The sequence below is a fragment of the Panulirus ornatus genome, chromosome 67, assembly GCF_036320965.1.
Source record: "Panulirus ornatus isolate Po-2019 chromosome 67, ASM3632096v1, whole genome shotgun sequence".
In the NCBI taxonomy this organism is placed as follows: Eukaryota; Metazoa; Arthropoda; class Malacostraca; order Decapoda; family Palinuridae; genus Panulirus; species Panulirus ornatus.
In genome coordinates this window covers 4,919,249-4,933,567 of record NC_092290.1, presented here as the reverse complement: position 1 = coordinate 4,933,567, position 14,319 = coordinate 4,919,249, and the positions used below count along the sequence as shown (strand labels likewise).

At 36.7% G+C, this 14,319-nt stretch overlaps 1 protein-coding gene across 8 annotated transcripts in view; it reads right to left on the bottom strand.

Annotated features, from left to right (window-relative positions):
• LOC139747120 (uncharacterized) overlaps positions 1 to 14,319 on the bottom strand; it is a 59,402-nt gene that overhangs the window by 44,959 nt on the left and 124 nt on the right. For all 8 annotated transcript variants that reach the window (XM_071659026.1, XM_071659024.1, XM_071659029.1 and 5 more), the window contains exons 2-6: positions 14,090 to 14,212; positions 12,930 to 13,028; positions 10,004 to 10,723; positions 9,401 to 9,664; positions 7,405 to 7,506 (exon numbers count right to left, since the gene is read on the bottom strand). In XM_071659026.1, the coding sequence (XP_071515127.1) occupies positions 7,405 to 7,506; positions 9,401 to 9,664; positions 10,004 to 10,723; positions 12,930 to 13,028; positions 14,090 to 14,092 (1,188 nt within the window). In that variant the 5' untranslated portion in view covers positions 14,093 to 14,212. The remainder of the gene's footprint in view (positions 1 to 7,404; positions 7,507 to 9,400; positions 9,665 to 10,003; positions 10,724 to 12,929; positions 13,029 to 14,089; positions 14,213 to 14,319) is intronic.

Genomic DNA, 14,319 nt, shown 5'->3' with positions numbered 1-14,319 from the left:
TCTTGAAAGGAATGTCTGTTTGGTGAAGTCATGTAACTAGCCATGAATCAACATGGAAAGGGCTAGAAAAAGCATTAATATCTTTCAGGGATTAAAAATTTCCCAGAGAGAAACTGTCTTACAGTAAAAGGTCAAATGTTATGCTAAGCAATCTCCAAAATTCTACCAGAGGAAAGTGATAAGCATCTTCATACAAGAAAATTCCAGTATCCAGGGCTTCAAGGTTGGGGGATCCAATTAAAAGGCTAATGTGACCTGAAAGTACAAGAATCAATCAAGACATATGACAAGGTTGAAGGAACATCATGTACTAGGTTTGCTTGACCCATCCAAGGGCTCCCATTGTCACAAAACCGTGAAACAAAGTTAATCTTAAAATAACTAGATCCAAAGATGAACTAGCGAGAAAAAAAAGATAAATCAAGTCCTACAGATACCAGTCAAGGGACAAGGCATCTATTGTCAATATTTTATATATAAGGTACGAGAAACGTATATCGGGTAATGCCACAAAGGATGAAAAGGAGTGGTCATTACCAAATTGACACATCAGATTACTGAATCTGTTTACTCTAAAGAACATAATGCACTTCAATGATGATTCTCTTAATTTCATTTTATATTCTTATTACCAAGAAACAAATAAGTGAATGACCACAATACTGTGGTAACTATGACTGGTATGAAACGTAGTATCACATATAACCATTGTTTTTTGGCCTTCTAATGCACCCAGTGTGGAATGGGGGTTCTGTATCTTCACACCACATTTTCTCATCACAGGTTAGAGTAGGTAGTGGGGTAGGGAGGGTGAGGCATGACAGATGAAGATGTCCATCAGCTCAACAAAACAACCCATACCAACATTACCTTTTTTTCAATTATCAAATGGACTTACAGTCACATGAAAATTAATAAACAGATGAACTTATAAAACTGGACCACTTACAAGAGGAAATAGAAAAAAAAAAGGAACCTTATCTTTAAAAGATTGGTAGTCTTGCAAGAACAGAGCAGCATCTGCATATACAACAGACCAAAGAGAAAGCAAAGTCTCTATATGAATGGCTGGATGAAAGCACCAGCTGAAGGCAGGCACTGTTTGGCTGAGGCAAATGCAAATCATTAATTCTTAGCAAAGAGCTGAGGCAAGTGCAAATCATTCATTCTAAGAAAAGAGCTGAGGCGATCTCAGAATCAGTTCAGAATGGGCAAGTGAATCTGAGCTTTCCTCACCATTATCTGGGGTCTGCAGTGATCCAGACCCAGATACCCACCATGGTACATCTTATCTTGCTTGTGGACATATTGAAGAATAAAGAAATAATGCATTATAATTGAAAGCATTATTTAATGACAAGCAACAGCAATATATCAAATCTACTGCTTTCCACGAGCTATGTATACCATATACTTTCTTTTTATATCACTGTTCACCACTTCTGAAGTTTATCATCACAAATCAAATTTCATGAACTCCATAGAAAATAATGAGAATAATATTCCTAGAAATAAAAGCCTTTTTAAGTTGTCCATATGTTACTACATTTCACAAGCTTAAACTTCTCACAAAATAATTTTGTTGCCAGAATATATATCTGCCATATTATATGTTTCCTTGTCCAGAAACAAGTTAATTTGGGGAGAACAAGTCATTAACTCAGGTGTTTTGATTCTCATGTTGTAAGTTTCCAAAGCATAACGGAAATTAGGCAATGTTAAAAAACTGTCAGAACAACTGAGATATCATCACTGAAAAAAAATACTGGAAACAGGATGTGGGCATGTGCGTGTGTGTGTGTGTGTGTGTTTAAACAGTGGGGATAATCAAGGGGTCTAGAATCAAAAGTAGCACTGGGGCTTCTAGGCCTTGGTCAAGAGCTGGTGGGGACAGGGCTCTTCTGCTGTCTGAGCACCTACTACAAATGAAAAAAACCCACCACGCATTTTCTGAAGCTGGTGTTAAAAAAAAAAAAAAAATAATATGCAGGATTGAAGTCAGACATACTGAGGCCATGCATAGTATGTGCAAATGTGTACGTAGAGAATAGCAAATGTACAAAGTTAATCTCCACATCTCCCATTACAATGATTATACACCTCCATTTTCTTCTTACTTTTGTTCATTAAAAAAAAATATTAGAATCAGTTGTTATTGTAATGCCCATAATAGTTCAAGGTCAGACAATACTACAAGCTCAAAATCATAACTATAAATAAGGTATACTGTGGCAAGAATAAGTATTTTTGGAAGAAATTTCATATACAATATCAGTGAAAATTTCTTTCAGTTTTTCTGTATATTTGTTTCTCTTAGTTTAGTGAGGTAGTACCAGGAACAAAGGAATATCAGCCTCATTACCACATATCCTCTCTGTAGCTGTCATGTATAATGTCCTGATGCTAGAGCATATCACTGACAGCCAAGATTCTTGGACTATTCCATGGTTTACAGTACATTGCTCCCTACACACCATATCGATCTTATTCATTTTATTCCATGCATGCTACTTATCTGCCTGAACATTCAGGCCCAGATATCCCAAAGCCTCCTTAAACTTAACCCAATCCCTCCACTTCCTGGTCTCTGCTTCCCCCTTTTCCCCTCCACTTTTGACACACAGACCCTTAAAAGTCATTCTTTCTTTGCTCATCCTCTCCTTATGTCCAAACAATATCAGCATACCCAGATCTCACTCTCTTAATCACACTACACTTACTACCATACTTCTCTCTTACTGTCAATCCTCACACAACTTGCTGACACCACATATCCTCAGGCCTTCCCTTTCCAACATACCTACCCTCTTCCTTTCTTTTGCATTCAAGGCCCTAGACTCACATCTATACAACACTGTCAGGACTAATAGAATACACTTAGAGGAACAATTCACTTGTTCCTCCAAACTATGTCAATAGCTTTTGGGGTTTCTCCAGAGTGTACCAACAGAGTCATGTCATCTGCAAACGGCAATTGATTAACCTCCTATGCCCATCTCCAACTACCAAAATATAAAGCCCCTCCTTGCTTAGAGCAAAGAGAAGGTCTATGATAAACAGATTAAAGAACAAACAAGTGAATGTAGCAGACTCAGATGCAAATAATGAAGGCTATATACTATGAAGTTATAAAATTTACAAACTTTCAGGGAATTTTGGTGAATATCAGTCAGTATTTCAAAAAAATTAGACAATAAACACAAGAGACATTAATATTCTAGGCACTGCGCCTACTCTGATGGGACTTGTCAACATTGTATATAGTGTCTATTTACATGAAACATGTATCAATACTGTATCTAATGTGTCTATCAAGACACACGAACATTTCCCTGTAGTGCAATAAATGAAAGAGCTAAAAAGATGTGAATACATTACACAATTCTCTCAATCACCAAAAGATGATAAAGCTGAGCAACACAGTTCAGTCTAAACCAACTCAATGTACACAATTCTTGTGTGTATAATGATATGAAATATACTAACACTATACATAATGTGCCCAATCCTATTCAAGCATGTACCTTTAATATATCTAAACTACATCTTGCTGGACTCTGAATAACATAGCCTAACTCTGCTTCATTTAATAACACACATTTCTACATACAAGCATTTTACATCTTTATGTTTCTCAAGTGATCTAAATTTCTCATTTACTTTCTTAATTTCCTTGTCTTTGTCTGATCTTGCACATCTGAAAACCTATGAATCAATTTCTTTAGTCACAACATTCTCCTCTTCTCAGTCCCAGAAGTCCAACAACATGTCCACCTGTACCTTTTGTAACATTCTTTAACTGACTGATCCAATGAAACAATGAATATTCCATCTTTGTTCCAAGGCCTTCATGAGCAGTTGTTATTCAAAAAAGGTAAGAAGACCAAATTGAATAAGTTAAGAACACTTAGATGATGTGCTCATACATTTTGCTGATATTTTCTGTCAAGAAACATGACTGAAGTCTTTGAACCTCAACAAGAAAAATAACTGATTACTGTTTTTTATGGCATACAAAATATCTGAGTTTTGTAACTGATCATCAAAATTAGAATTCTTGAGCCACCAAGTGCCTGATGATTCTCTATATCTCCTTTTGGGATGGAAGAAGAAAACTAAATCATCAGCAAACAATTCTGTTCCATGGTGCTCACCTAAACTACATCCTGACTTGACCCAAAACGAAGGTAAAGAGAGTGTTTCTTTCTTCACCTTAGTGATATGCTCAAAGTCCAACTGGTGTTTTTACCTTGAGAATCACTGGTACTAGATATCTTCCTTATATCTTACTATCTCAATGTTTACTTCATATAATATGCAATGAGCTCCTGAATTCTGACTTTGGGTTTCCCACATCCATTTAGAGAGTTCTTCATCCTTTAAGCACACTGGGTTAAATGTAGTATGTTTTCTAGTTACTGCATAACAACTCTAAATATCAAATAATATCTCTGTAAATAACAGACATACATCATTTATGGCAGAATGCCTCTCTGGTTTTTCTACAGGTTACCTCATAGTCCCTTAATTTCTCTGATCCTGACAAAAACCAAATTCCTTGGCTTAAAGGAATCCTGCAGTAATGAAATTCAGAATGCATGCACAGTTTTAACTGAAAAGTTTGACACAGGCATGGATAACCAGGAGAAACCAATAAAAAAGCATGGATGAACAAACATATTATTTGATATAAGTAATGTAAAGTGCATCAATATGATAATACAAACATATTATTTGATATAAGTAATGTACAAGTGCATCAATATGATAATATAAGCTACAGAAAATAAAAGTTTTGAGTGTGCTCAATGAACACTGGAAAGAACATCGTTCCTGGTGTTAACAGTAACTTTGCCTTTTTCATCTTCATTGTATCATATTTCAGAACTCATTCCAGGTTTTCCTTTTTCCAAGTCAATTCTAAGGTTTTGCTGTAGTTTTTGCATTACTTTTTTTCCTTTCACGAGACTTAGCATGGGTAGTAAGACTGAACATATAGGTGGAATCATGAAATTCAAACCATTTTGGAATGTGTCAGACCAAAGCACAATACAATGTCTAAGTGAGTTCTCACCTTAGCATGAATGGGATGACCTTGCAACAAGCTGATTCATTGGTTCCATTTATAATTTTTCTTATTTTTTTGGACGGAAGGATGCACAGATACATTTCTAAAACTGATTAGGTAAAGAAATATTTCATATGGAGCCAGAGATGACTTGTGATTAGATCCAACTTTCATCCATTTCTCTTTTTTGTGTGGAGGTTGACATTTAATATCTTCAAAACTGCATCATTAAAAAGAACACCAGTGGGGTTCCTATGGTGACATAGGATGCCAAGGGCCATAATACATCTACCCATCCACCAAAAATAAACGTAATAATTTGCAGGCTTCAGTGACAATATCTCATGCTGTCCCTCAAGTTTTACAGTTTTTTAACAGCTGCATGACTCATGTTGTTTTAAAAGTGAGGCAGCCAGATTAACTGTATAGCAATATGCCCTCTCTGAGAGTATACAATACTCTCCAAAACCACTTACTTGTCTGGGGATTTATGGCATAAATGTCTCTGCCTCCACCCTCAGCCGACAACAGGGGCCAGTAATATAGATCATTGATTATAGTTCATCTTTCTACAGTTTCATTTCAATTTTGGTGTGTTTCATATCACTAGTAAAGAACATATGTAATACTGGCCTTCAGACATGCTGGCCTGACAGTAATTTGGTGGACTACCAACAAATATGCCATCCCATCACTCGTTTACACAGAGTTTATGACTAGTACTATGTGGTTTAATTGATATAGTATTCTCTATATTTTTTCATTGCTTTGTTCCTGTTAAGGTATACTACACATTTTCTAAGTACTTTACCAAAATCCAGACGATTTTTTTGTGTACCATACTTCATGAAGAGAAGTATGAGTTTTGTTATGCACTATAAATAATGGGTTAATGTGCACAGTGAAAGAGTAAGACGCTATTAAATAAGTGTAGAGGTTTAAGTTTCACTTTAACATATCAAGGTTGGGTTGATGAGATTTACCTGAGAGACAGAATGTATATGATTCAAAACAAAGAACTGGAACATGATTCAATCATAGCTTGTTCATCTGTAAAATATCTACTTCACAAATAATACACCTGCAGCAGTGACCTTCAACCTTAAAATCTATATTCATGTAAAAGTTCACTTTACATAATCTTTTTATGAGTACAGTCTTGTAAAAACTGTTTTCCACAAATACCTGTTGTTGGGATACTGTTCTTCCTACAGTACAAGAGCAAAGGTATATATGGCACACAGTAAAAAGTAAGCACCTATTATAATCAAACTGAAATACAAAGGTTCAGGACAAATGAAGTATCTACTGAACCTGCTGAGAACACAACTGATGGTTAAGTTTTCATCATAAACTCCAGAAAATCTACGACTGCATTAAGTTCAAGATAAAACTTTAGCTTTAACTTGGCAGGCATCTGAGAACAGACAACCAGCAACTAACACTATAAAGAGTATCATCCCAAGCCTGGAATAAATCCTCTTAAACCCAGAGTTTGTTCTGGGTTTGAAGTGTATTCTAGGTTTACGGAAAAAATCCATGTGCCATTAATCAGACCACTTTAAGAAAATGTTCCAAACCTGCAATGGAATCTTTTTCCTTTTCTTTACCTGGACAAAATCTGGGTTCTGGAGGTTTTGGCATTCATAGTGCTCAGGTAGTATCAATGATTATGTATAATATATAGATACCTACTTTCAGTATCAATGAATCTGTGCAATACATGGGTACCTATATTGTCATAAATTTTCCAATACCGAAATTGTCAGGATCTACCTTGGTGATTCAACAACTCTGCTAGAAAGGAGCAACAATCTTGCATGTTATGAGTAAGGAGCTTTTTGCGTAAAACACATGCTACACAATGAACCTCATCCGCCAGTCAATAGCTTGTTTCTAGTCATCAACTAAAATGCTTCCACATCAGCTTGAACAGATATGAAGGCACAATAGTTGTTTTAAAATTTTACTCAATCTTTTCCTGTATATGACTGGGACTACTACTACAGGCAATCTCATGCTTCTTCCCGTCTGTACTGTGCATCCACAAAGGCTAATCACTGGCTTTAAATCCAGTACTGACACAGTTGAGTTCACCAACAGTCCAAAGCATCTACTACATAAACAGTTACAGAAGAAAATGCCATTATGGTACTTTGCATAATTCATCAAACAAGCCGCTCAATCTGAATAATGACAAACTTTTCATCTACATCTGATATCTCCCAAAAAATAAATGCTATTTACCACATTCAGAGCAAAGTGGCAAAAAATAGTTTCTTCCATAAGCCCAAAAATGGCAGCCTCTTCTGAAGAAATATGAAACTAACACTTACCACCTGGTGCTGCTGTGGATGATCGGAAGTAGGAGGGCTCCCTTCTCCACTGTAGTTTTCCATTGCAGATAACCCTGCAGCAAAGTCCCCTCCACCTAGCCACTGGGGAGAATAAATTCATGTTAGAATTATTTTTTCAGTTGTCTTAAGCTTTGCTTGGCTACTGATAAGAAAGGTTTTGCCGGGAGAATGAGGGTTAGAAACTGCAACTAAAAACAAAAATTTATGCTCTCAAAGGTGTGTACAAAATGAACAGCTTAAACAAGAACAAAAGTCAACAACATGAAATTAAAAAAAATACAATAAACAAGAGATGGATGTCAGAGAGAATCGAAAAGAGAGGTAAAGGAATTGCAAACTGAAATGTAGGAGCATTTTGCAACAAAACTAAATTCAAATGCTAGCTAGGAATCGAGAAATAACATTTTATTCACATATATTCTAGATGACTGTTCCAGTTCTTCCAATAACATTCACCACTTTCAAATTTTTTCTTTTGATGTTCATCCTAGTCAAAAGAAATCAAAACAATATAATACATATTTCATTCATTTATTAAACTTTGTTGCTGTCTCCTGCATTAGTGAGGTAGCACAAGGAAACAGACGAAAGAATGGCCCAACCCACCCACACACACATGTATATACATACATGTCCACACACGCACATATACATACCTATACATCTCATCGTATACATATATATACACACACACAGACATATACATATATACACATGTACATAATTCATACTGTCTGCCCTTATTCATTCCCATTGCCACCCAGCCACACAAGAAATGAAAACCCCCTCCCCCCGCATGTGCGCGAGGTAGTGCTAGGAAAGACAACAAAGGCCACATTCGTTCACACTCTGTCTAGCTGTCATGTATCATGCACCGAGACCACACCTCCCTTTCCACATCCAGGCCCCACAGAACTTTCCATGGTTTAACCCAGACACTTCACATGCCCTGGTTCAATCCACTGACAGCACGTCAACCCTAGTATACCACATTGTTCCAATTCACTCTATTCCTTGCACGCCTTTCACCCTCCTGCATGTTCAGGCCCCAATCACTTAAAATCATTTTCACTCCATCTTCCCTCCTCTAATTTGGTCTCCCACTTCTCCTCGTTCCCTCCACCTCTGACACATATATCCTCTTTGTCAATCTTTCCTCACTCATTCTCTCCATGTGACCAAACCATTTCAAAACACCCTCTTCTGCTCTCTCAACCACACTCTTTTTATTACCACACATCTCTCTTACCCTTTCATTACTTACTCGATCAAACCACCTCACACCACATATTGTCCTCAAACATCTCATTTCCAGCACATCCACCCTCCTCCGCACAACTCTATCTATAGCCCACGCCTCGCAACCATATAACATTGTTGGAACCACTATTCCTTCAAACATACCCATCTTTGCTTTCCAAGATAACATTCTTGACTTCCACACTCATACACATACACATCAACATATACTCATATACATACATATACACAGACATATACATATATATACACATGTACATATTCATACATGTGTAATGCACCAAAACCACAGCTCCCTATCCACATCCAGGCCCCACAGACCTCTCCATGATTTACCCCAGACATTTCACCATACTAGTCAGATGTTCTTGGTATGACCTAAATCATCCAGACTGTACTACTAAGAAATGTGGTGGCATCTTAGGTCAGTATTGCTAGTTTTGAATCTTCTCAAATTAAAGGTATATTGGAACACCCAGTAACAGTATAACTTAAAAATCTTTATGAATATGTCATCTGCCAAACAAGTTATCACAGACAGGCTGTCCCATAAAAAATGATGCTCTATAGTGTATCAAAAACTTTTTCCTTAACATAATATTGAAACATTGATAAATTAGGATAAGTCCTATTACTTAAATCCATTTAAAATTATAAGGACATTTGAAAAAAAAAATCAATAAAAAAAAATCATAAAGGTCACATTAAAACTGACCTCATGCATGCCTGAAGGTCCAGCTAATGCTTCAACAACAACTTCTGGCAGTGCTGGTGGCAACTGCCCATGGTGACTTTGGCTCTCATATTCCTTGGGTAATATCAAATTAGAATGGTCTTCCTGAACCCCATCCACAGCACTCACTGATGAATCTTCTGCCAAAGAACCATATCCCACCGTGGCATTCAAAGAGTTACTCTGGTTTTCTCCTGAGTCTTCCCATGCTTCCTCCTTAATGACTATAGATTCATCCCCACCATCCTAAAATTAGAAAGGATATGATTATTCAGTCGATATCCTAAAGGCTGATATGAGACAATTAGTACAGTAAACTTTAAAAATGTGAATGTGACTTTACATAGTGATGGCATCCTCATTCTGTAACAAATAATTCTATACTAATCCCTCCCTCCCTGGCCAACACACCCTGGATAGCATAATGGCGCTGTTCAGTGGTTCCAACCACCCAACCCTTTAATTTTTACACTTTGCACCTAACATACTGATGGCACATCATGCTCAGCAATGCAATATTTTCCAAAATAAACCTAATTGCATATATTTTCCAACTTCATTTTATGAAATAAAAAGGTTTCCCACCTTATACTGATTTCTGGAGGATTCTTGAGAGACAGGTTGATGCTGAAGCCTCTGATTTAGTTGTTCAATTCTCTGTTGTGCTGCTGTGTCTGTGGTAGTCCTCTCTATAAGTTCATCACTATCACCAGTGTTTTTTTCCACTTCCTCTACTTTTTGTTCCAGCTCCTCCAGGTTTGGTTCTTGAACCTGGTAATTATCTTTTGAATTTTCTTGCATTTGATTATTGTCTCTACAAAGTACAGGAGCTTTAGGAGAGTCTGAAGTACATACAGGAGCAATTCCACTTTGAGAGAGCATTCCATTATCTTCTCTTTTTCGTCTCTTTGGGTGTGGACTAGTTCTGTCATCTGAAGATTCTACTACTTGTGATAGCCTGGACTGTGGACTAGTCTTGTCATTGCTTACACTGTGGTTATTGATCTTATTCTTCTTCTCACTAGGTATTTCATCTGGGACAGCCAAGCCCTTAATCTGCAGCAACTCAGCAACTTTAATAAGTCTGGAAAGATCCCTCTGTGCTACACTCACTATACCGGCATACATATAGCTCAAGAGTGCTTCTAGTTCATCACGACGTACGTCCTGCAACAGCACAACTGGATGTTTTCCTAATGTGTGCTCAAACATGTCCTCAAAATACTGACTGCAGGTTGACAGCACCAATTTATGAACAGCATAGAATTTGCCTTCACATGCTATGGTTGCATCTGTGTACCTCTCCTAAAATGAGAAGAAAAATAATAATTACCTATACAGTATAAAAAAAAAATCATTAACATAAAAGTAATGCACTAAAGCTTAAGCATGTGAGATCTTTTGATAAATAAAACACCAACACAAGGATTTTTTTTTAATTTGTGATGTGCCATTTCATAGCACACATTTGCAAAGTGCAGAGACACAGCACATTATTGAACTACGTTCAATAATGCAATCTGTAACAGAGGGATATCTTACTTGGATCATTTTGTGAAAATTAGTGTTCATTTCAAAGAAATCCATCTGATCTAAGACTAAACATAAGGTGATAGCACATTGGTGCAATACTCGCTGAAAAATCTTATTGTATCTTACATCTTATCGATGACAGACACCATTCACAACAAAGGAAAATCTTTGGTGGAATCCAAGTGAAAGCATCTACTCCAATCATAACTTATGAAGATGTGGTCTTTTTCTTTGGCAAGGAATCTGCTGAAACAATAAACACCCCTTTAGATTGAAAAAAGTTTCAATTATAAACTGGTCCTTTGAAATCACCACAATAAAGGATTAAATTTTTTTAACTCCAGAAGGAGAACAGAATAGTATGAACCTTTGCTCAAAGGTCACTGTACTATCGTATGTTGTTATCCATGAACCGTATTCTTTGACCTGGCTTTAAGTTGTTTCGAGCGAGAAAATTCCAAGATACCATCAATCCTTTCTTGATGATATGCCACGAAAATTGGGTTTTTGTCCACAGGCCTGCTAAAACATGATCTTCAGAAGACCGAAAAATCATGCATCTATCTGAACAATTAAGGGATCCAATAGAGCTTTCCATGCAATAGGACTAACCAGATTTTCAATGTTAGATCACCAATTTCATGAAAGATCTGCCTTTTACTGGAAAAAAGAAACTTGTTTACCCAGGTCATCTTTTTGGCTTGTAGCTTTGCCAAGTCACTGAAAAAAATGAAATTTCTCAGTAAATGCTCCAGCTGGTGATGGGACAACCAGTCTCAGGAAAAGCCAAAGCCAATCAAAGCTACAGTAGCTTATGAATAGGAACAAACAGAAAGTTTTGGAGTTGCAAATGATATAGAGAAAAGCCATCATTTGGCTGTTAATCAACTAAGATTTCTTTGGGTTTTGAATGAAGCCTGTTTTCCAGAGGCATCTAAGACTAAATGTCTCTGAATAACACAATCCTCTCTTGAATTCTTCACCAACAAAATATTGCTAAGAGGTACCAATTGCTTCTATTGATATTATTCTCGTCATCCTATAAAAGAAGTCGCTATGCAGCATCTTTTTGCCTTCCTTGAAGGTCAAAAATTTTCTCACCCTAGGATAAACTGGAGTGTGATAATGTGCATCCCTCAGTCCCTGCACTACAGCCAACACACTTTCCTTTAAGGTACTCAGAACATTTTCTAAGGCAACTATTTTGAAATTCTCTCAAAGGGTATCTTTGTTTAATACTGAACAATTCACAACCATCTTCCTTTTGGCTTAATTCCCTTTTGTGACTGGGATGAGCATGTTTAAAAAATTAGTCCTCTGGCAGGTTCAATGAAATTTTCATGTCATTTTTTTAATGTACTTTGAAAGGTGAGTTACAGTTTGTTCTGTAACTTTCCAGGGCAGGCATAAAAGATGTTTAATGCCAAGCTAAGGCTCTCTTACATTTGAAAGGTACAAGTGTCAAAATCTACAAGGTTTAGGAAGCTTTGAAGTTGACTCAACTTGAGCTTTCTGAAGTTTCTTGGTACTCCTAAGAGACTAACTAAAACAAAAATAAATAAGTCATGGCGAAGGAGGTGAGAGTACGGTTTTGATTTTTACATAGTGGTTCTAGTGCACACAAGCAGCACATGTAAATTCAATTTTGAAAACTGGGTGTCCCAGCACTTAACATACAGACTGGTAAATTGGCAGGGATGCCTACTAACAAGGAGATGACTTACTACCATGCTTCCTTACCACAAAAGGGTGACTATAAATGATATCTAGATAAGAAGACGTAAAAAATACAGAAACAATTTTCACCTACTGATTTTTACCATAAATACACATAATCTGCCTTTACATAAGAAATAATTTAGGATACGACATAAACTAATGTTAAAAAATTTTCATATGAGCACTTTCATATCCTGAGCAAAAATACATATCAGCATAAATGATGATCTAAATCTAAATCATTATGAACAATTTTTACCTTCTGTCTCAGCTGTGAGAGCATGTGACAAAACGTAGTGCTGTGGTTGTTCCAGGAGAGTGAGAGCAGTCCATCTGTCATCTTGGAGATCAAGTTGTCCTGCATAAGAGGAAAATAAATTAATCACATTGAGCACTCATGATCATTAGAAAAAACAATGATCCCAGGCACATTCCCTAATCTAATTCTACTCCAAATCCAGTGCTCTACATTGCAAAGAAAAGAGTCAAACGTATTCCTTGCACTACTGTAAATATGTACTGAAATAATCCAACAAGTGACTGACATGGCAACTAAAGTTTACCTTACTTTTGAAACTGAAAAATATACTATTGCTACTGTTCATATTCACATCGTCCCCTTCAGATTCTATGGACAAACACTTTCACCAAACACATGATTACTTTTACATATGAAACATGGAAAACCTCACATACCACCTAAGATCTTAGTTAAGATTATCCTATTTTCAATACCTAAGTATGACTATAGATATCACATGATCTTGTGTTTTCATTTGCTGTGCACGATTTTCACATCACCCCAACAGGTGGGATTGAGTTTCATGCACACACTTCCTTATACCGGCAAAAATTATGCACTCATATATTTCCAACTTAACATAAAAATTTGGTTAACTATTGGCTACTGTAAGAAATTATGAGAGGATTTCATTGGTTCCGCTGTATGTATAAGTGTTTCAACAACGAGCACTTTGACAATAATCAACCCCTTGCTTTCCCTAATCATTATAAGCATCACCACTGATATAGTATTTGTATAGACAGAAAACAACATCATTCCTGCAGCAACATTAAATCTTTACAGAGGACATAGTTCTTTTCAAACTCAGAAAACCCACTCACAATGTAAGGCTAATCAAGTGGAGGAACTTAACTGATGCGATACTAATAATTCTATGAATATCAAGACTTGCAAAAACTCCTTTCCTATAGAACGAGTCAATGAAAATAATGATAAAGTAGGACCAGAAAATAAAATATCAGCATGATCCCATTAGAGCTACTGGTGCCGATATATCGGCAAAACTGACACTGCCTAGTGTCCATGTACATAGGCACGCCCCTGAAACACTTTACTAATCATTCTTGGTCTGCAAGCTACTATTTCGACTCTAAGCCCAACCAAATCGACCTCACCATATTGGTAGTTTATCTTGTTTTCGTCTGTCCTTACATCGCGTTAATATATGCTTCACTTGTCTTTCATATTCCCCGGTATATAGGTAGATCCATGGATATTTGGGGCGCCAGTCTTCAGACCTGTGGTAGAGACACACTGTACTGACAAACCCATTCATGGTCATGTCTTAATGGCGAGCTCTCCCACATATTCCCTCAATGATGACTCCGGCATTATCAGGGACACT